The 21,298-nt window shown below is 35.5% G+C and overlaps 1 protein-coding gene and 1 long non-coding RNA gene across 2 annotated transcripts in view; one reads left to right on the top strand and one right to left on the bottom strand.

Moving 5' to 3' along the window:
- Window positions 1-21,298, top strand: part of LOC135324389 (long-chain fatty acid transport protein 6-like) — a 41,057-nt gene that overhangs the window by 12,832 nt on the left and 6,927 nt on the right. Inside the window, exons 3-6 of the mRNA XM_064500483.1 lie at window positions 1,856-2,014; window positions 3,066-3,190; window positions 12,993-13,187; window positions 20,323-20,413. Of these exons, the coding sequence (XP_064356553.1) occupies window positions 1,856-2,014; window positions 3,066-3,190; window positions 12,993-13,187; window positions 20,323-20,413 (570 nt within the window). The remainder of the gene's footprint in view (window positions 1-1,855; window positions 2,015-3,065; window positions 3,191-12,992; window positions 13,188-20,322; window positions 20,414-21,298) is intronic.
- The window catches only part of LOC135324390 (uncharacterized), a 37,400-nt gene continuing 19,280 nt past the window's right edge, over window positions 3,179-21,298 (bottom strand). The window contains exon 4 of the long non-coding RNA XR_010385742.1: window positions 3,179-3,347. This is a non-coding gene — a long non-coding RNA (uncharacterized LOC135324390). The remainder of the gene's footprint in view (window positions 3,348-21,298) is intronic.

Raw genomic sequence — 21,298 nt, 5'->3', positions numbered from 1 at the left:
GCAGAGGTTGGTTCATGAGGTTTAAGGAAAGAAGCTGTAACATAAAAGTGCAAGGTGAAGCAGCAAGTGCTGATGTAGAAGCTGCAGAAAGTTATCCAGAAGATCTAGCTAAGATAATTGATGAAAGTGGCTACACTAAACAGCAGATTTTCAGTGTAGATGGAACAGCCTTGTATTGGAAGAACATGCCATCTGGGATTTTTCATAGTTTGAGAGGAGAAGTCAATGCCTGGCTTCAAAGCTTCAAAGAACAGGCTGACTCTCATTAGGGGCTAATGAAGCTGGTGACTTTAAGTTGAAGCCAATGTTTATTTACCATTCTGAAAATCCTAGGGCCCTTAAGAATTATGCTAAATCTACTCTGCCTGTGCTCTAGAAATGGAACAACAAAGCTGGATGACAGCACATCTGTTTACAGTATGGTTTACTGAATATTTTAAGCCCACTGTTGAGATGTACTGCTCAGAAAAAAAAGATTCCTTTCAAAATATTACTGCTCATTGACAATGCACCTCATCACCCAAGAGCTCTGATGGAGATGTGCAATGAGATTAATGTTGTTTTCATGCCTGCTAACACAACAACCATTCTGCAGCCCATGGATCAAGGAGTAATTTTGACTTTCAAGTCTTATTATTTAAGAAATACATTTCGTAAGGCTATAGCTGCCATAGATAGTGATTCCTCTGATGGATCTGGGCAAAGTAAATTGAAAACCTTCTGGAAAGGATTCACCATTCTAGATGCCATTAAGAACATTTGTGATTCATGGTAGGAGGTGGAAATATCAACATTAACAGGAGTTTGGAAGAAGTTGATTCCAACCCTCATGGATGACTTTGAGGGGTTTGAGACGTAAGTGGAGGAAGTAACTGCAGATGTGGTGGAAATAGCAAGAGAACTAGAATTAGAAGTGTAGCCTGAAGATGTGACTGAATTGCTGCAATCTCATGATAAAACTTTAACGGATGAGGAGTTGCTTCTTATGGATGAGCAAAGAAAGTAGTTTCTCGAGATAAAGTCTATTCCTGGTGAAGATGTGAAAATTGTTGAAATGACAACTTAAAGAATTTAGAATATTACATAAACTTAGTTGATAAAGCAGCGGCAGGGTTTGAGAGGATTGACTCCAATTTTGAAAGAAGTTCTATTGTGGGTAAAATGCTATCATACGGCATTGCATGCTACAGAGAAATCCTTCGTGAAAGGAAGAGTCAATCAGTGCAGCAAACTTCATTGTTGTCTTATTTTAAGAAATTGGCACAGCCACCCTAACCTTCAGTAACCACCACCCTGATCAGTCAGCAGCCATCAACATCAAGGCACGACCTTCCATGAGCAAAAAGATTACGACTTGCTGAAGGCTCAGATGATGGTTAGCATTTTTTTGCAGTAAAGCATTTTTTTAATTAAGATATGTACATTGGGTTTTTTAGACATAATGCTATTGCACACTTAATAGACTACAGTATAGTGTAAACATAATTTTTATATGCACTGGGAAATCAAAAATTTGTGTGACTCACTTTGTTGCGATATTTGCTTTATTACTGTGGTCTGAAACAGAACCCACGATATTTCCGAGGTATGCGTGTAATTTGATAGTGCTGTAGCCATGGAGTTTCCTCATGTTTCCTCCTATCTGAATTGACTTGAAATCTGATTAAATGGCTAACACATGGTTACAAACTGGCTTATTTATGTTTATATGTACGGAACAAACATGTACAACACTGTATTAAGTACTCAGTTGTCTATTTAGCTAAATGGATGGCTGAAAATTTGGCTATGAAAGGCCAAACTTTGACTTCTCTTTAACAGATGCTTTGTATGTACTTTTGTGTTTTCATTATAGGTCTTCCAAAGGCTGCAGTCATCAGTCACATGCAGGTTCTTAAAGGAGCTGCTGGGCTGTGGGCTTTTGGTGCAACTGCAGAAGACATCATTTATATTACTCTGCCTCTTTATCACAGTGCAGCATCTCTCCTTGGTATTGGTGGATGCATTGAATTAGGTAAGGCTCATTTAATTTAATTGTATTGTTAATAGAGAGCTGATTATTTAAAAAATGTATTAGAACACATTGAGGTTCACTGCCATTAGGGGATCTAATGCTGTGCTTAAACTGAATGAAAATTCTTTTCTGAGGAATTTTATGGTTCTGTATTTTTGGGGTAGAGGGGTGTGTTATAACAGCGAAGGATCTCTTTTACCAACTGTTTTGGGGATATAGAAAAAGGATGACTTAAGTTGTTTCTGTCAAGATTTTTTCATTTTCTTTTATATTTGGGAAAAATGTAGGCAGATATGTAATATTTTGATAGTGTGTATAACACACTAGCGTATGTACAGACTGAGTATTGTACATTGGAGTAGAGTTAACGTGCTTAGGTAAACTTAAAAAGACAAAAAATATTTATAGTAAGTATATTCAGTTTTGTGATATATCATTACATGAAATAATAACTTTTTATTTTTGTTTAAGTTGTATTCTGTTTTGGCATGGACTATAAAATAAGTATTTTACTGAGATAACGTAGGTGTCCTCAATGACTCTCTTAGGACAGATTTATTTGGAATTTGATGACAAACATTTCCTGTTTTCTGAAGCATGAAGCCAGAGCAAGAGAGAAGATCAGATGCATAGGATTATGGATTAATTCTGTCTGAATTTGCATCAGTGAATACTTTCTTTTGCTGAAAAATGAGGTTTCAGTGATCACCAAACTATTTGCTAATTCAGGGTAAATTTGCTGAATATTTGCTGAATCTTTCTGGATAATCTCACAACACCAACAAAGGGAAGCTGTCTTCTTTCTTTTACCCCTGTCTGTTGGTTGGTTTACTAACTCAGGAGGGAGACTGGGTTCATGGCCCTTTTTTGTCTACCAGAGTTTGAACACACATCTTCTAATAAGACAGCTTAACTACCAAATTATATGGTGCTCTGAATGAGGGTGGTCTCAGTTCCTCTCATGTTCTGTTTTGTACAAATAATGAACGTATCTAGCTAAGCCGCCATATAGAGAAAATGCTTCATATCCTGTTCTACTGTTTTCATAAAGGTGCAACTTGTGTGTTAAGAAAGAAGTTCTCAGCTAGTCAGTTCTGGAATGACTGCAGAAAGTACAATGTGACTGTCATTCAGTACATTGGAGAACTTTGCCGTTACCTTTGCAGCCAGCCAGCAGTAAGTAGAATCAAAATGATGGCAATCCAGCTGTAAGTTCTTTGTACATTTATTGTTCTTGCTGTATTTATGGTAGAAGGGAAATAAAACTGTACTGAGCTTGGCCCTCAGCAATTCTTCTTATGTGAGGTTCCTCAAGTAGTTGGTTGTCTGCAGACTGTAAAAAATAAATGGTTGGAATTAGGAAAAAACACATTAAAGGAAAAGATTTACAGTGAGACTGAAAACCGAATCAGTATCATTTGATGGAAAAGAAATACTGTTTCAAGTTTCACAAAGTGAGTTCAGAAGACCCGAATTACTGAAAAATGTCTTTTCGGAAGTGTCAGAACTTTGCTTCTTGGCACATAAATGAATGAGAAGTCTCAAGTTTTATAGGTCATGTTTTAACACTATTTTGGCTTGTGGGACACGCTTGAATTTAGACCATTTAGACCATATTTTACACTTTTGAAGAGGTTTGGTCCAGGTCAGCAGCTCAGAAGAAAAATGTTAATTTCCAATTAGAAGGCTGTTCCAGGCGACAAAGCTGGTTTTGTTAAAATTACATTCCTGCCCGAATCTGTTAGCCCTAACTTAAAAGTACTTCTTTTGCTATGGCAGTCATCAGTGTTGTCTATCTACAGTGTATCAAGTACTAAATGTGTTGAACCTGTTATAAATGCCATTAATAACTGACTCAGGTTAACTGAATTAACTCACAGTCTGGCTATTTTATGGTATGTTCCTGTATCTTCCCACTGGCAATAGAGGGAGCCCAAGATGTTTAGGTTAAGTGCCTAAAATTTGATGAAATTAATTCAAGAATTAGTATAAAATAATATAGCTAGAATGGATCAAGACCATAACCTTTTGCGTAGCAAACACAACTTAATTTCTATCCTCAAGTGCTTGGTTAAACTGTGTCAAAATGAATTCGAAACAAATATTCTTAGTCCAGTAGAAACTAAAATTCATCTTGCTAATTCTGGTTACTGCTGTTCCATGTGCTTTATCCATCCTTTGCAGGTTGTTCTGTTGTGTTTCAATAATAAGCCTTAAATATGAAATCATGAATCATCTTGGTAAAACATTTTATTGCTTTTACACAGTAAATTATGATTACAAACAGCTTTTATTTTTAATGCCAAATCTAAATAAGTGCTTGCAAGTAGCTGTATTACATTAAGCAAAAAGAACTGTATCCTCTTCTAATTTAACACATTGTTTAGGAAAACACAAAGAGGTTTGTGAAAATGTACAGAAGGTGGATGCATTGCACCTAATATCTCTTTGAACAGTCTCCCTTTACCTGTGTAAATTATCATAATTTCATTTTGGATTTCAAATATATAAGCAGGTGTTTATTTCCTTTTCAGTGAATTTTATTCAAATGACTCCTGTTTCAGGAAATAGTGGCAATAATTCAAATTAATGAAACTGAAAATTCTTTTCTAATCCAAGTCTCATGTTATGATTTTCCAGAATAATAACCTCCTTCAGCAGCATTTAATCAATTACAAAAGAATGCAAATCAGCCTTGTTTTCCAGTGGAATAAAAATTTGCATTTATATCTCAATTTGCAGACCAAAGAAGTTAATGGAAAAGCCTAATGTTCAGAAGACACTGTGTCTCCCTCTCCCCCCTACTCCCCCCCCGAAAATTTTCAGAGGTATATTTAAATAATGTAGAGGTAGGCTCAGAGTTCCTACACCACTGTCCATGCTTGCCTCCCAGCAAAGAATATTTCTGGATTAAAGAGCATGACTACCATGTCTCATGTCCCAGTAACCACCACTGGCTGTGATGTGAATTCAGAATAGTGCGATCTGTCTGTCTGTCTGTATCTCTCTCTCTCTCTCCTTTATAACTGTGTAAACATAAAGTTATAGTATATGGAAAAATCAAGCTCAAAACTATGAGGAAAATCCAAACATATGAAGAGGCCAGCTTTACATATGGTAATTTTTCTTCATTGTAGGCTAACATGATTTCCCCAAAGTCTTTCCCCTTCTATCCAATACTTACTAGGTTTTGCTGTTTGCAACCTTGGACATTAATTGTTCCCCTTTTCTGTCCTATAATTGTACAGTTAGAGCATGTCATTTTGTTTTATACTATGTTATCCTGTTCAGTATCTTAAAATAAGATTAACGTACCTCATTTTCTAACACAAAGTCTTTCTTTCATTTCTAGATCCTTCCCAAACCACAATAAAGTTAAAGGAGTTTTAACTCTTCCAAACAATGTTAGTTGTGCTATCATTAAATAACCCTCCTATTTGTTAATATAAGCTGGCTCTTTGCCTGTGAGGCTACTTTTCTACTTTTTTACTAGCCAGCTAAGGAGAAACCTAATGTTCCTTCTCAAAAAAAACAAAAACAAACAAAAACTTATAAAATGATTCATTTTATAAGCTTGTTAGATCAGTTGTAAAGAAAAATAGTAACTATTTGTCGTTAGAGCTGGAAGAGAAACATGTTCACACAAATAAGTGGAAGGATTCTAAATATATTATGCAATCTACTATTATTTTTCAAGTAGGTGGAATATTTTGTCAACTTGTTATGTCTTTTTAAGTGTGTTAACTTTAGAAGTAATTCATATACTGTCAGCATGCAAAAGATCTGGCTAATACGTGTTTTAAAACTCTATGAAGATACTGTGCAGGCTGAAGGGGCAGTGTTCTCAAGGTTAGAGTTCTGTAAAGCCCTTCTAATGAGCACACATTAAAATCAAGGGAATTACCTGAAGTGCTTTATTTGTTTCTTTAAAACTAATACTGAATTTGAAATAAACTGTGTATTGTACATTATGGACTTCTAAGCAGAAAAAGCCATAATAAAAATGAAGTGCTTTTTCCTCTCCTGTTTATAGATGCACTCTAGCACCAAAAGCCATTTAGCTCTTTTCCAAAATATCTTTCTCACCTGTCACCTGTCAGTTCACTGGTATGTGTCTTATCCCTTGTGGAAAGAAAACAATATGTAAGATTTATTGGGAAATTCTGTGGCTGAGGCATCGACACAGGAGAGGCCCACATTGCCGCCTCTATCATGTGAAATTACTGTCATGATGCTTCTCATTTTATACATGTCGAACAGAACTCTTGTCAGGTCTCTGTGGTAGCATACAGATGTTCATCTTAGCTTTCCTTATTAGTTTTGTTTTGTCTGATCTTTCAGCCTCCCACTCACATCTGCAACAACTCTTTTGCAGTGGAATTTCTCTGCAATCTGCTCTGCATCCAGTTTGTTTTAGTAACAAGTGTGTGGTCTGGAAAGACCACTCATTAGAAGAGGAAGCCTTGTCAGCAGCTCTCCCTGCCCTGAGCTTTATTTTTCCTGAAGTAAAAGTACAAAGACCTCAAAGTGTGTGACGTGTGTAGCTTTTGCTGGGCTACTAAATAAGGGAGTAGTCCTTGTAACTTCCTCCCACCAAACTTTTTTTGCTCTCTTTTCATCTTAATGAAAGTATGAAACACATCAGTAGCTGGAAAGTGGTCTAATACATTACCTATGAAAGAGGATATTCAGAAAAGTAATTACTTGGTCTTGCAGGTCCACATTGCTCAAAGTTTTTATTGAAAGTGCTCTAGGAAATTTCAGAAGAAAGTATGACATAGCATAGCTACCTGAAATACTTTTATTTGTAGATATATTCTCCTTAGAGGTTTTCAACAAACTTAACATTGAAGGTGTATACATAATCTTCCTAATGGACTTGCAGGTTTGTTTCAAATTCGAAGTAATGAGTTATTAAAATAAAATGACTCTGAAAGCTTTTGGGAAGATATGAATGGTAATGCAGTATCCCTTTTTTGCTTTTCTGTAAAGGAGACTTGGATCCTGAAATAGTTTACAGATACAGGTTAGAAATTGATTTGCTAAATCACTGTATCCTGTCTCCTACTCTACTAACTTGTTATATGTTATGACATCAATTATATGATTTATGATCCCTTGTATGAATTTGGTAAGGTCTACATTAAAACTAGAGTTTACTTCTACTTACATTGAAAGTCCATTTCACAAGCCATTAAATGATTGCTTAAAAATGTTCTTTTGATATCTGTCCTGTTTTATCTCCGTTTGATACTGAGCAAGTTTTATCCTTTGGCATCAGTAATATTTCCTGTTTCCTTGGGGTTACCTCCAATGTATAAGAGTATTCATACCGACTTTCAGACTTTATTTCGTTAAGCTGAAACAAGCCAATCTCTCTACTAGATCCAGTTTGACCAACGTTCCTTTGGATGGGATTAAGCTCTCTGAAGTGTCTTTAGAAAAGATGCTTAAGGATTTATTTTATTAAAACTCTTCTGCCTTAGAACAATAGTGATTTAGAAGAGGAAAACGAGGAAATCGATGCTGCTGGGATCAGCAAACAGGATGAACACTTACTTCCTTGCTGTTGACTCAAGTGTTGCGGGAAGAGAGGAAGAACAGGGCAAATATTTGTTAGATAGCTCTGTCTTCCACGTGGAAGCTCATTTCTTTGAAGGAAGAGAATTTAATAGAGTGAGGAAAGAAAGGAAAAATGAGTCAGCAAGCACCACTCTACAATACAGAATTTACTTGCTATTCCATTTTATTTCCTGTTAGAGACATGCTTTTGTTCAATTTATATTCGATACTAGATATTGTTCTCTCTCTTATTGTTAACACATGGAGTGGATATTTGACAGGGCCTTAGCAAGTTTTCAGCATAAACATTTTGTTAAATATCCCAAACCAGTAATGTGTCACAGTTACAGACAGCTACATCTCCACCTTCCCTCAAAGTCTCTGAATACTCTCTGTATGACATTATGATTATACTTATCTCAGGGTGTGAATTTTGCAATTTATTTATTCTTCTGGTAACCTGTGTTTTTCAGTTTGTGACTGGTTGTGTAGATACTAAGGGGACAGCATTCTTAATCCAAGTTGTTACTGATTTACTAAGATATGAACAATGCCCAAAAAGAAAATGTAAACTATGTTAGTACAACAAGGTAATAATTCTTAATGGAGTTTGAAAAAACAGGTGGACTTTTAGACTAAGAATGTATTCAGCCCACCTGATGACAAGCTAAGAAACAGACCTAAAGATTGGAAGTGTGCATTTTTTCCCTAAAATTTTATCAGTTGATCTAATAAATGATACCATGTATCACAAAAAACTTTGCCTGTGTGATAGCCTTAAACTGCCATGTCTACAACAACAGCATTATTGACAAAAAAAGGATTTAGAAACAACAGTCTATAATCCTGTCCATTTTACCTATTGCCTTCTGATATTTAAGTCCAATGGTAAAAGTAGAACAATGAATCTATGTTCTTGGATTCTTTTAAAGCTACTGCTGAATACATTTTTATATAGCTGCAGTCATGAATCCTTCCCACACCCAATTAATATACTGTTGATGGCACTTTAAAAGGCATTTCATTTATCAGTGACTTAATGATATATGGTTTACTTAGTTTACAAAAAACATTTAAGAAGGAAAGATTGGCAGATGAAAAATCCCAGCTATGCGGCGTTTAGTATAATAAGGCAGATCTTGACTTGTCAGTTAATTACTATACAAATGAAACATCCACTCAAAATGGAGAAATAGTGTGTCAAAATTTGATTTATGATATATGCAGACTTTTGATATGTGGTTCAAAGAGCTTGGCTGAATGTGCTGTAGAAAAGTCCAGCTATAAAGTAAGAACAATGCTTGTTTATTAATGCTTCAAAAAGGTATTGTTTTTACCTTTGTTGTTAAAAGTGAAGTTATTGAATCTTGATTTTGCTTCAAAATCACTCCATGAGGAAAGAAAATCACAATGCAGGAAAGCAAATAGTTAGAAAGTTACTAGAAGTATAGAAAGTATATTTAAGTTAGAAAATAATCTAATTTCTGTTATTCTAAAAACAGTTTTATAAATACTGCCTTTCTGACCACCCATAGAGAACTATTAATCACATTCAAAAGCACAAAGCATGAATAAAATATCACAGGACACGAGTTGTTTGAACTGATCTATGATGGTCATCCAGGGTGAGGCACTAAGTCTGTGGTAAGCAAGGTACTGTGAGGGAATTAAGCTCTCAGCGAAGGAAGTGTTAACTAGGTGCTACAACACAGCACACTGAGAATGTGTAGGCAGAGAATTACTGCAGACCAGCTGATGCACAGTAACTGGCTGATCTGCCACAACTTGTCCAGGTGTCAGGAATGGTACAGAGATTGCTGAGCTTACCTCCCAGCAAAGGTGTGTACTACATGACTTCTTGAAATCTCTCCTAATCCTATAATTTTGTGCACCGTAACAACTGGAAGATAATTTTTGGTTATATCCGAATATAAGTGAAAGCAGAAAGTGAAGCATGACTATTTGGTGCCCTAATCTGTTTAAAGCGTATGTGCCTGTGTATTTAGTTTATTTAGATTTTCATATATATCATACAACACCCTAACTGTGCACCTCTCAACTGTATTTGTAGAATTTGTTGGCTTTATCATCCTTCCTTTTTCTTATTTTTTACATTTTATTTAGAGCCTAAGCTTTCTGCCACAGTGACCATGGATGTCTGTATGTGTGCACTAAATTTGGACTCTCGCAATGATCTGGACAGTAATACAGACGATGAATACTAGTAGATTAAATCATGAAAAATATGTGGTTAAAAGGGTTATACACATTTTATTGAAGGTGGTTCACTTTCCATAGCAAGTCAGTTATACATAAAGCTGACAGGAATTAATGTCATGTATTAGTTTATATAAAACTTAGATAAAAAATATGTAAAAAAAAGTTATGAATTTAGTTACATGTAAAACTAATGCGAATTATCATTGTTTAAAGTTTAAAGTTTCCCTCATTTATAATTATTCTCTTTATAATTACTAAACATTTAACAATAAGGAGGTTATATTGCGTAGGTTTTCCATTCTTACAGTTGAATGACTGCTAAAATGTGTGACCATTTTAAGGCTTTTTCTCTGGAAAGCTCTGCAGTACTCTTCAGTGACTAAATCATGAGTAATACAGTTGCAGCAATGCCGTCTAATAGGAAATTTAACTCAGTTGTGAATGATGTGTGAATAAGTGAATTACTGTCCTCTGTTTTAAGAGAACTTGCTTTCTGCAGTCTTTGTACTTCTGCAAAAGGGCTGAGCCTTAAGAGTGTCTCCTGAAGTGCAGTAGCCATGCCTTGTATTGTCCATAGCTATTACTGTTGCAAATGCAGAGGAATACTGGCTGGAGCATCAGAGAGAGTTTGCCTCTTCTCCACTAGAGAAACCTTTAGCATGACTTTGTGCTTTACTAATGTAAACCAGCCAGAATAAAATCAGGAATTGAAGTAATTGACCCTATAAACAATGCTATATTTGTCCTTTCAGGGGAAAAAAAAAGCAGAGTTAAGGTCATTGTTTTCTAGTTCATCCTCGTTTGTCTCTCTTCAGCAAACTTTTAACAATATTCCTGTTATTCTTAAAGTATAAATATAGAAGCAAACTTACCTGTTTATTAACTTGATCTCTAGAGATTCTGAATGTTCCTAGCCTGATGAATGACCCAGTCAATTAGTGTGTATACATACACACACATTTTTCTCTTCTGTTCATTGTGGAAAAAATTATTTCTGTGAAAGGATCTCTTGTGCTGTTTTTCATATGTTAGCATAGGCTGTACATTTGAATAATTCAGTGACCTCAGCAAGGGGTAACTGCAGTTCTCTCACTGACACATTAATTTCAGTTTAATAATGAAACTGAAAGGAAAATACCACATATCACAGCCTAAGACAGTGGACAATTTTCTGGAAAAAGGATTAAAAGATTTCCTGACAAAGTTCAAAGTAGGGCTGAAACAAATAAATAAAATAAATATATAGATATTTGTTCATTGACAGTATAATGAATTGGGAATGTGTAATGTAATAAACATTATTATTTCAGACATATGAAAATCTACACTGTTGCATTGTGATACTGCATCTGAAGCTGAAAAATCAAACCACTCGAAAAATTACCTCTCTAGGCCATTTTAGAAACTTTGTTACTGACCATGTCCACCTGCAGTTTCTTTGCACTTTGTAATGCAGCTTATGTTAATAATGATTTGGCAGGAAATTAATGAAGTATGTGATTACCTGTTTAGAAATGACTGTTGAAGCTAAAGTAAGGTAGGAGGGCAGAAAGAAAAAGGGAAGAACTGAGTTGATGTGAAAGCACAATTGAACAGAATGGTTAATGACAGAGGGAGGCTTGTTAGTGACACAGTTTTGGGATAATATAGCAGGATAATGCTATACGAGATCCTAATCTGCTAAGAGCTATCTGTGTATAGTGAAATATGTGAATTCATTGCTGGATCATTCCAGAAAGACTCTGAAACTCAATAAAGCATTTTTTCTTCCTCCTATGAGAGGAACTTAATCTTCATGATTTAGAGCAGGAACTTGAAATGTCGCTCTCTGTGCACCTCTCGTGACAGAAGTGACGATTTCCCATCCTCATGAAAACCTCCCTTTGCCCAAGACATAAGCCTCTGAGGAACGGTACTTCCTATGTATTCAGTAGGCACTTCCTTGTTTTTAAGCTACATAATGTTTAAAGATTCTCCTTTCAGTCAGCACACCTGGATATCTCATGGCATGCAGGGCTGACCAGATCTCAGTGGGGAAGGCTTCAGTAGCCTGGAGTACAAGAACAGAAAGTGGGGACTTCGTTTTCTATAAAAAGTATATGTATAGATATATTTACAGAGAAAGACAGATATATATATATACAGATAAAACTTATATATACATAATGTATGTATATACAGGCAGTGTACCAATACCAAAGCACTATGCAATTCTAAATATAGGTGATAAAAAATGGTATCAAACTCCTGTATTTAATTTTTGCTGTCTCATTGCTAGAATATTCTGTATTTGCACTTGGAACAATTAAAAAGGGAGTCTGATTTTTAAAAAGTGTAGTTTTAAAAAAAATACATTTTAGGTCTTTCACCTTCTAATATTTCAACCTACATCTGTGAATGTATTTTTAAGGAGCTCCTTGCAATCACAAGGTTCATGAATATATTCATAAAATTAGGGAGTCTCACTGAAGTGGATGAACACATACTGTCATGTTTCTTGTAATAAAACATGAGATTTGACAACAGTAAAGACTGAGAATCACTAGGAAATAATGTATTCCACGTAACACTGTACAAAACCTTTAAGTGTTAATCTTGAAAGCAATACAGAAGATTACTCATGTGGTTTAAGTAGAAAGGAACACAAATTACAATTGCATGAAATCTTGATTGTTTCTTTTAACCAATCTGAAGATACAAGAAAGCAACTTAAACTCTGCTGACTTTAATCCCTTGACAGAAATAATGCCTGCCTTTCTCTATTCTTTCAATCTTTCTAATTGCACTAACTAGAAAAAGAGTGACAGGATAAACCTTTTAAAATATGGAAGCACTTATACAAATTAATGTAGTCATTATTCAGGCAATACTTTGCTTTTGCAGTAAGTTATTGGCATAGACATAATAGGTTTTTGATTGCAAAGTTTGCTACGTTGTAGTTGTAGCCTAGCTATGCCAGCTTTTTTTAACTTCTTAACTGTTGTTTTCTTTTTTCTTTTTTATGTTTTATATTTGATTTATTTAAGCAGGTACATTTCCTCCATAATATTTGCAAGTCAAATACAGTTATCAGAATATTCCTTTTTTTTATGTTTTATATTTGATTTATTTAAGCTGGTACATTTCCTCCATAATATTTGCAACAGTCAAATATAGTTATCAGAATATTCCTTTTTTTTTTTTTCTTTTTTAACAGAAGGAGGGAGAAAAAATTCACAAAGTCCGCCTAGCAGTTGGAAATGGAGTAAGAAATGATGTATGGAGAGAATTTTTAGACCGATTTGGTGCTGTTAAGATCTGTGAGTTTTATGGTGCTACTGAAGGAAACATTTGTTTCATGAACCACACAGGAAAAATTGGATCTGTGGGACGTACCAATTTCTTTTATAAGGTGACTATTTAATTCTATTTTACTTTGGAGAGAGTGCTAAAGGTAAATGTATTTCTCAGTTTGACTACAGGTTATGGAGCTGCAGTCATAAGTCCAAGGTAAATTTTCTAATTTAGTTATTGCAAGTTTAATCGACCGTGTAAAATCTTGGAAGAGGCCAGAGTATTGCAGATAATGCTTCTCGCCAAAACAAGTCATGTGTTCAGCAGGAACACCAAGATTTTTCTTAGAATTCAAGAGACTCAAAAAGGTCTTCTGAGAGTTTTGAGTTGGTTCTGAGTATCAGTCCAAATCTCTACCGTATTAAAGGATAACAGAGCAAGTTGGATTTGTTTTAATACCTAAGAATTTACGATCAGTGAAATACACATACAAGTCCCATGTCCTGATTTAGTGTTCCACAGATTATGTTTACAGTTGTTTTCAAAGGATATATTTGTATTGCATCCTACTGTGTAAACATTTAGCATAAATAAGAATTAATAGTAATAAAATGAAAGTAGAAATAGCTTTGACATATTTTATACCTATGTACAGTTAAATACAACTAACTCAAACTCCTTTACATCCAGTCTGTTTCATTACTCCTAAATTTCAAAGATAAAAAGTTAAGAATATAATCACTATTATTTATGTATTAATTTAAAAATTCCATGCCCCTTTATCTACCAAGTCTGCTATATTTAGTTTGCTCTAGTTTACTAAAACTCAAAAAAATACATATTTTCACTATTTACTGCATAGTCTCTGTTTTGTATTTCATCAGCTTTGATAATGCAGGTTACATGTTTTGGGGAAAAGCAGTAAGTATTATTTATATTACACATGCTGTCTTCTCCTCCCTCCTTCAAAATAAATGAGGAGGAAGAATTGTGTGAGGGTCAGTTTACAACTTGTGTCTCCACACACACACACGTACTTTTTTATTCCAGCTAGAAATTCACAGATAGATTTTCCCTTTGAGTCCTATTAATACCATCCCTTAAATGGTTAGAGAGGTCAGTAAGTAACATGTGTTCCAAGGTTTAGCTAATGAAGTAAAAGATGTCTTACTAAGACTTTCTAGCAAGGAGACTGCCTATTTATCTTGTTGTTTATGCCCATTTTCACTCTTCTTAAAATAAACAGGACTACATTCACAGCCTATAATTTGCAAAAGGAATTGAGATACCTATTGATGAACACAAGTCCTACTGATTTAAGTGGCATTTGTGCTCTCCTGAGGCAAACTGGTAGTAAAATGTTCCAACAAAACTGTTTTCACAGAAGGATGTTAAAATATTGTTTGGAAACACATCTGTGCAAGATGAGTTCTGATGAAGTGCAAATAAGTTTCTAGACAGCATAGGTTCAGGGTCCGCAACTTCAATACAGCATCACTACATAGACTACTTTACAAATCAGAGCCCAGAGGAATTCCCAAATCTTCCCTTCAGGGATAGGAACCTGGGAGCCTAGGTTTCAGCTCCAGACTCTGCAGGGAGGAACCTGGAAACACAGAAAGAGACCACAAGAGAGAACATGTTTTTCAGAAACCATTCAGAGCTCGGCAAACTAAGCAGATTTACTCTGCTCATTTTCTGAGTTGTACATGATCTATATTCTGTAATAGGCACTGTAGATGTCTGGTACTGTTGCCTGTGAGGACCTCCAGAAAGGTGCAGATCCACTGTACAAAACCAGGAATCTAGAATTTAGGGAGTAGTAGCAGCATCAGGAACCTTAGAGCTCATGGTCACATTTGCTTCAGACTTTCCTAAGCCACATGCTTTAATTATTTTTAAATCTTTCTTTTTCTTAGAAATCTTACAAAATTTTACTTTTGTTCCAAACCCGAGTAAACTTGTTTTCAGAATTTCACAACTTTTGACAGAGTTTTGTCATAAGTCATTAGTCTTCTGGAAATGCCATGTATAGGTTAAAGGATTAGGCCTGAAGTTATCTGTTCATTTTTCTGTATTTTGAACAACCTAAGGTGTGAAGTGTCATATTTTGCATGTGTTAGTATAGGCATTTCATATATCAGTAAATGCTGTTTGTATTTCCAAAAGGAAGGTTAATATTTTGTTTCTCTTGCACATGAAATGTGCTACTTGTTCCTCTTTAATTATTAGACTTGAGTCTACTTAGATTTGAGTTAGTCACTGCAAATTAGGAGAAAAAAATAGCTCCTGCAAACTGCAATTAAAAAAATAAATGCAGTTGTAACTCTATACTTGACCTCACTAGACATTTTTGCTATAATTTATATATTATTCCAAGTTGGAACTATTTTAGTCTATGGAAACATCAATATAGTCTGTTAAGATAATTATGGATTGTCCCCCTGCTTACTCAGTACAAATATGGAAAGACCATAAGGTATTTTATGAACCGGAAAAAGCCATTCATTGCATTTGGCTTGGCTTTGAAATCAATTTATATTCTGTCTTTTTCAATACTCTCTTTTCCCCAGAAATAAATCTACAGTAAGAATTCAGAAGTTATTTCTGTACTTTCTGTTCTAAGGAAAGTAACTAAAGCACATACTTGTAAGCTGGCTAAGTATTTAGCTATTACAGTTCTCCACAGGGGCCTGTGGTATATACTGGCTCCCAACCCTACACCAATGTATATAAATTTGGCATTCTGTGTCTGTAAAGTCTGAGAGGAGAATAAAGGTTCTCACTGGAAACCAGATCCAAAGTGGAGACAAACTGCCTCATTTTCATCACATGGGCATGATGTGTCTAGCCACATTGGTGGGTGGATTATATGACCTGTTTTATATGGGAATAGATCTGTCCCAAATATCTTCCAAATGGAGGAGTTTTCAAGTACTTCTCCAAAGCTCCATCAGGACTTTTTTCATAAGTAATATGTTTTGAGGCAGAACATTTAGGGCTGCCTGACCTCTCTTTCTCTGAAAGAATCCTTGTCAGTGGAACAACATGGCATATTAATATATATTTTTATATTACAGTAGTTACATGTGCCATATTAAAAGTCCTCCAAAGAAGGAATTCGTAACTGCTGGGGCTCTGTTGCTGTCACCTGCACAGTCTGCCTAGAATGGCAGTTCCTTCAATCTGCTTCATGCCACTTTCCAGTTTGCAGGAGCAGCCAGCTCCCCCATATGTTGAAAAAAGAGTAGTGTTCACATGAAGCAGGGCTTGGTGAGATTTAGTGCAGTTTCAGAAAAGAAGAGCCTAGAAGCGGTTGAGACAGCGAAGGAATGTTAAAAATATCGTAAGATAAACCTTTTGGTATTTTCACATTGTTAAAAAGATACATATTTGGACAAATACTAAAGTTTGGGGACCTTCTTTTGTATGTGTTTTTGATTACTCTGTGACACAAACTGGCCCTGTATTATAATGCTTTAGATAACTTAGTTTGGACTGAGTTCAGGCTTTTGTTGTTTTTTTTTTAAAATACGTTTTACAGGTTTCAATCATCGGACAATGCATTTTGAAATATAACCGTTGTGTTTGTTTCACTTCACTCTGAATGGCATCCACTGGACATCTAGCAGTATGTAACAGAGAACAGCTTTATTTCTGTTTCTCTGACCCTTGAATGATCTGAAGTTGGCAAGGGAGACTGTCTACTGCTGGAAACCAGAGAACGGCACAGAGGAGGCCCAGGCACCCAATTCCTAAGTGTTTCTCTCAATATAGTTGTCTGAGGGAGCTGCGAATGTTACTGAAATCTGAGAGGAGAAAAAAGAACTATAACTATTTTTGAAATCTTATTCCCTTGACATGTGGATGGATGTAAGGAGAGATCCTTAGACATACTCTCTGGGGATTTCCTAAACACCTGTTTCTTGAACTGGGAAGAGAAAGAAAGAAAACTGAGGGGAAAAGAGAGTTGTGTGATCATGTATGTGATACAGCAAAGGAGACAGAGGAAACATACTCTCTGTCGGCACAGTTACACAATCAGAATAAAGTAAATGCAATGTAAAACTCCATACATACAGATAATGAGGCTATCCAGAATAACAGGAGGTAGGTCCAGAGTATAAGATTTTGTGTGTGGAAAAAAGAGAAAAAGGAAGGCATTTTGGCCATGGGCAGTGACAATGGTACTGTTACTAAAGGTGAAACGCACCTTAAGTGTCTTGCACTTAAAATATATTCTGTGTGACAACAGAAAATGTAATGGGAGAGTGGGACTGATGAGATCCAAGGAGGCTTTTAATAAGGGCTAAAAATAGTCCATGATAAGTCCTCCTGAAAAAAGGCATGTAAAAAATCCACATTCCGAACTTCATTTATAATTTTTTTTTTATTCTAAACCTTGATATCCCAAGTATTGTGGGAATCTAAATCTCTTGTACTCAGAATTGAATGGATTGGAATCAGCTGTGAGCTGAAAAATGTTTAAATCTTACCTCATGGAAAATGGATATAAAACAAAAATTGTTTCAACAGATGAAACATTTTTCCTTCTGCACAATAATGCGGAATTGATATTATGCACTTTTTTCATACAGCTGTAGAACTTAAATGGCAGAAGAGATGCATTTTAACACAAAAGCAAAATTTGAGGTCAAGTTTAGCCAAGTCTTAAGACCCTGGAAAACTGTATTCACAGGAAAAATGTTGATATGTGTTAATCCAAGCAATGGAAGCACTCAAGTTCAGGGCCCAGTGGACAGCAAAGACTAAAACATAATATCTAAAAACTAGTGTTGTTGCTGCTCTTCTTGAGCTTTTAGCTTTGGGCTAAAATAATCTAGGGTACTTCAAGTATATTCCAGAATGTCGTCTTATAATATTATGTAGTGGCTCAGTTAATATCAAGCATAGTTTTAAAAGCTTTTTTGCTTGGTTTTGCTTACTTTAGCTAACCAAACCTTTAAAGCAAATAAGAAACTAAATAAAACATAATAGCCTGTGATCTTTCTCTGATGACACTTTTCTGATGATTCATTATAAGTTTAAACTTTAAGAATTTCAAAATTATTTTCAAAACAATGTTTAAACTCACTTATTTCCAATCAAACGGATTAAAAAATAAATGGGGTTATGTGGTGTCATTGTTAAATAAGATTCAAGCAGCGTAGTAATAGACAATGCTGTTGCAATTTAGCTTATTGCGAGTTTCAACTAGTCAAATGGTGGCTTTTGTTCGATTCATTTACATGGTGCTTTAGGGAATAAAGTATAGACAAAAATAGATGAACACTGTATGCAGTATGCTGTGAGAATAATATGGTAATGCTTCGTTAGTTCAGGCCCTCTCTTCCAATAATTTTAAATAATGAAATAAAACAGATGTATGCCTGTAGCTAGACTAAATGCTTTGCTCTAGTGCTCGCATTTTCTAATATTTAACAGGAAAAGAAAGCTGTTTGCATAGAGACAGTTTAGCTCTCTTTTTTCTTTAGCTTTCAGATTCATGACTTTTGCTAAACATTGCAGTCTGTAGTTATAAAAAATTTCCCCTTCACTTTATTAGAAAAGTGTGTCTGATTCTTGGATCATGACTTGAATTTTCACACTACAACCTTGTTCCTTTGACCAACACTTAAAAATATCTTTTTGTTTCAGACTTTGGGGAGAAGCGAGATACAGTGGTGAATTTTGACAAGACTCAATACATCAAGTTTGTCCGTATGAGGCTGAATCTGCATGCTTAATGTCTGTCTTCAAGTTGCTATTTATTCAGACATCCTTGAGAACTAAAGTGATGATACAGCTGCAGCAAGATTTAAAATTAGGATAAAATCATTATGCAACTCTTCATCCTAAGTAATTGCAGGAAAGTGAAGGGTTTTATGTTTTGGCATGCTACCCGTTACTTTAGTCACCTTCATAACACCATCCTTCAATTACATTTCATTTCTTGCTAGTAAAAAGTACAGGTGTATAGTGACAGTTTTTTGTTTTTTTCTACTTGGCATGCCAAGATTTTTCCAGAAGAAGATAATTATATATCCTTGGTTAGTCTAGTCATGAAATACATGGCTGATACAATTCTTTACAAAAAGAGAAATCAGAAGACTCCACAGCTGGGCAAATTGAATCCTTAGGAAAATAACTGCAAACACAGTGGTCCATACAGCATCAGGTATAGGTCTCTTAAGTGTAATCTGGATTTATATCACAGTGGAAAAATAAATGAGAGTCAGACCCTGCATATTTAGAGAAAAGAAGTATTGTGATATCTAGTGGTGCTATGAATATGTTGCCAGGTGCCACATCCTTTGTGAGCCTCATGCAAGAGGGAGGCTAGTTGTATAACGCAGGCAGCAGGTCAGCCAGCTCAGCAGTGTTTGCACTCAGGGGTTCATGGTATTTCAAAAGCAAGCAGGACTAACCCTGACTTATCTATGGAATGTGCACAGCTACATAACCACATCAAATGATCTGGGAATACATACCTTTCTGGTGGTAGAGCTCTCCAGGATATGGCAATCTGAGAAAGCCAGAGGGAAGAACCAAGGCTACTTAAGCTAGAATAAAGCAGAACAGGGAGGAGGTTTCCCTCTGTAAGGAGGTGGAGACCTTTGCTTTGTGTGTTGTGTTAGGAACCAGAAAGCCCTGAGAATGTTTAGCAAGTACAGACTGCTGCTTAGCAAATCCTTCTTGCAGTGTTGCTTCCAACGTTAGGCTGTGCCACTCAGGTAAAACCTAAGCCTCATCAAGCATAGTGAATCAGGATACCAAATTATATTGCTGCTGATTTACCCAGAGATTTTTTTCCCAATATTCTGTAATGTGCCTCCAAACACAGCTTCAGTAACAAGCAACCTCACTGAAACTGTAAGCCTGACCTTCCAGATTATAAATTGGCATTCCTGAGTAGTCACAGGAGCTATGCTGATTAAAATCAGAAAAGAATCTGTTTCCAGGAGTAGCTTTGGGTCCCACAACTCAGTTGTATGAAAATGGACAAAATTACAGATCTGTGTTTTCACCAAGTATTTTTGAACATTACAAGATTATTAAAATGTTCTGATGTTACTTTTCTCCATCAAATTGTCTAAGTTTACATAGAGAGTATTTTGCAGTTTTAAATGAAACTGCATTCAACATTTTGACGAGCAAGATTGCAGTAAAAAAAATGGTTTCCTTGCTTATATTTGCTGCCACCAGATGTCACTGTGTATATTAATAACTGATGACCCTTCTTCCCCTTTTAGTTTTTCTTCCCATTTGATTTAATCAAGTATGATTTCCAAAAAGATGAACCTGTTAGAGATAAACATGGTTGGTGTGAGAAAGTTAAGAAAGGTAAGCATGCATTATAATAGGATATAATGGCCTTTTGAATTTAATACAAGTACTCTAGAGATTTTTTTTAAGGAGCCTTGCTATTGCGTTACTGTACTATGCCATCATCAACTTTTACTCTTTGCTCCTACAAAAGCAGTATGTTTCTTGCTCTAAGGCAGAGCAGTATTAAGCATAGCTGTGGTGACATCAAAGGAACTTAGGAGATCCTTGGATATATTCACAGAAGAGTAATGTACAAAAGTGATGAGGTGATATTATCTCTGAATATGTAGGTAATGAATTTGGATTTTTTAAAGGAGGTTAACACATTGAGATGGTTGTCTAAAAGATCCACAAGAAAAACTGGTGGATCAGATCAAATGCTTTTTGGTGAGAGATTAAGTGTTTCTCTATTTAGCTTATTAAATATATATAACAAAAAGAGGTAACTTGATTATAACTATTTTCAAAATACTTATATCAGTTATCTCTTAATTATACATATTTTCAGTGTTTATCAGATACTAAAGTATCTCTGTTGTACTGCAGGAAGGTACTAGCTGCAACTAATGGCAGGAAGCTAAAGTGAGACATTCATATTGAAGATCAGGCACACAGTTTTAACAAGGAGCTGAAGCAGATTTTTCAGAGTAGGTAGTGGATTCTCTAGCAGGTTTTAATCAAATCTGGGCACCCTTCAGGAGAATATGGTCCCCAAAAAGTTTGTGGGTGAAATTTTATAGGAAGAGATATGCAAGGATGGTAGACTGATCTGAGAAGGGCACACATGCCCAAAACTTTGTCTAGTTTTTTTCCAGTTATAACAGTCAGTCTAATAAAAGCTATTATCTCTATCAAAGACTCTGCCTTGCCCATGTCCTATATCCTCAGACCATCATGGCT

The sequence above is a fragment of the Dromaius novaehollandiae genome, chromosome W (assembly GCF_036370855.1).
Source record: "Dromaius novaehollandiae isolate bDroNov1 chromosome W, bDroNov1.hap1, whole genome shotgun sequence".
In the NCBI taxonomy this organism is placed as follows: domain Eukaryota; kingdom Metazoa; phylum Chordata; class Aves; order Casuariiformes; family Dromaiidae; genus Dromaius; species Dromaius novaehollandiae.
Note: the sequence above shows the minus strand (reverse complement) of the source record. Positions and strands in the feature narration are given on the sequence as shown.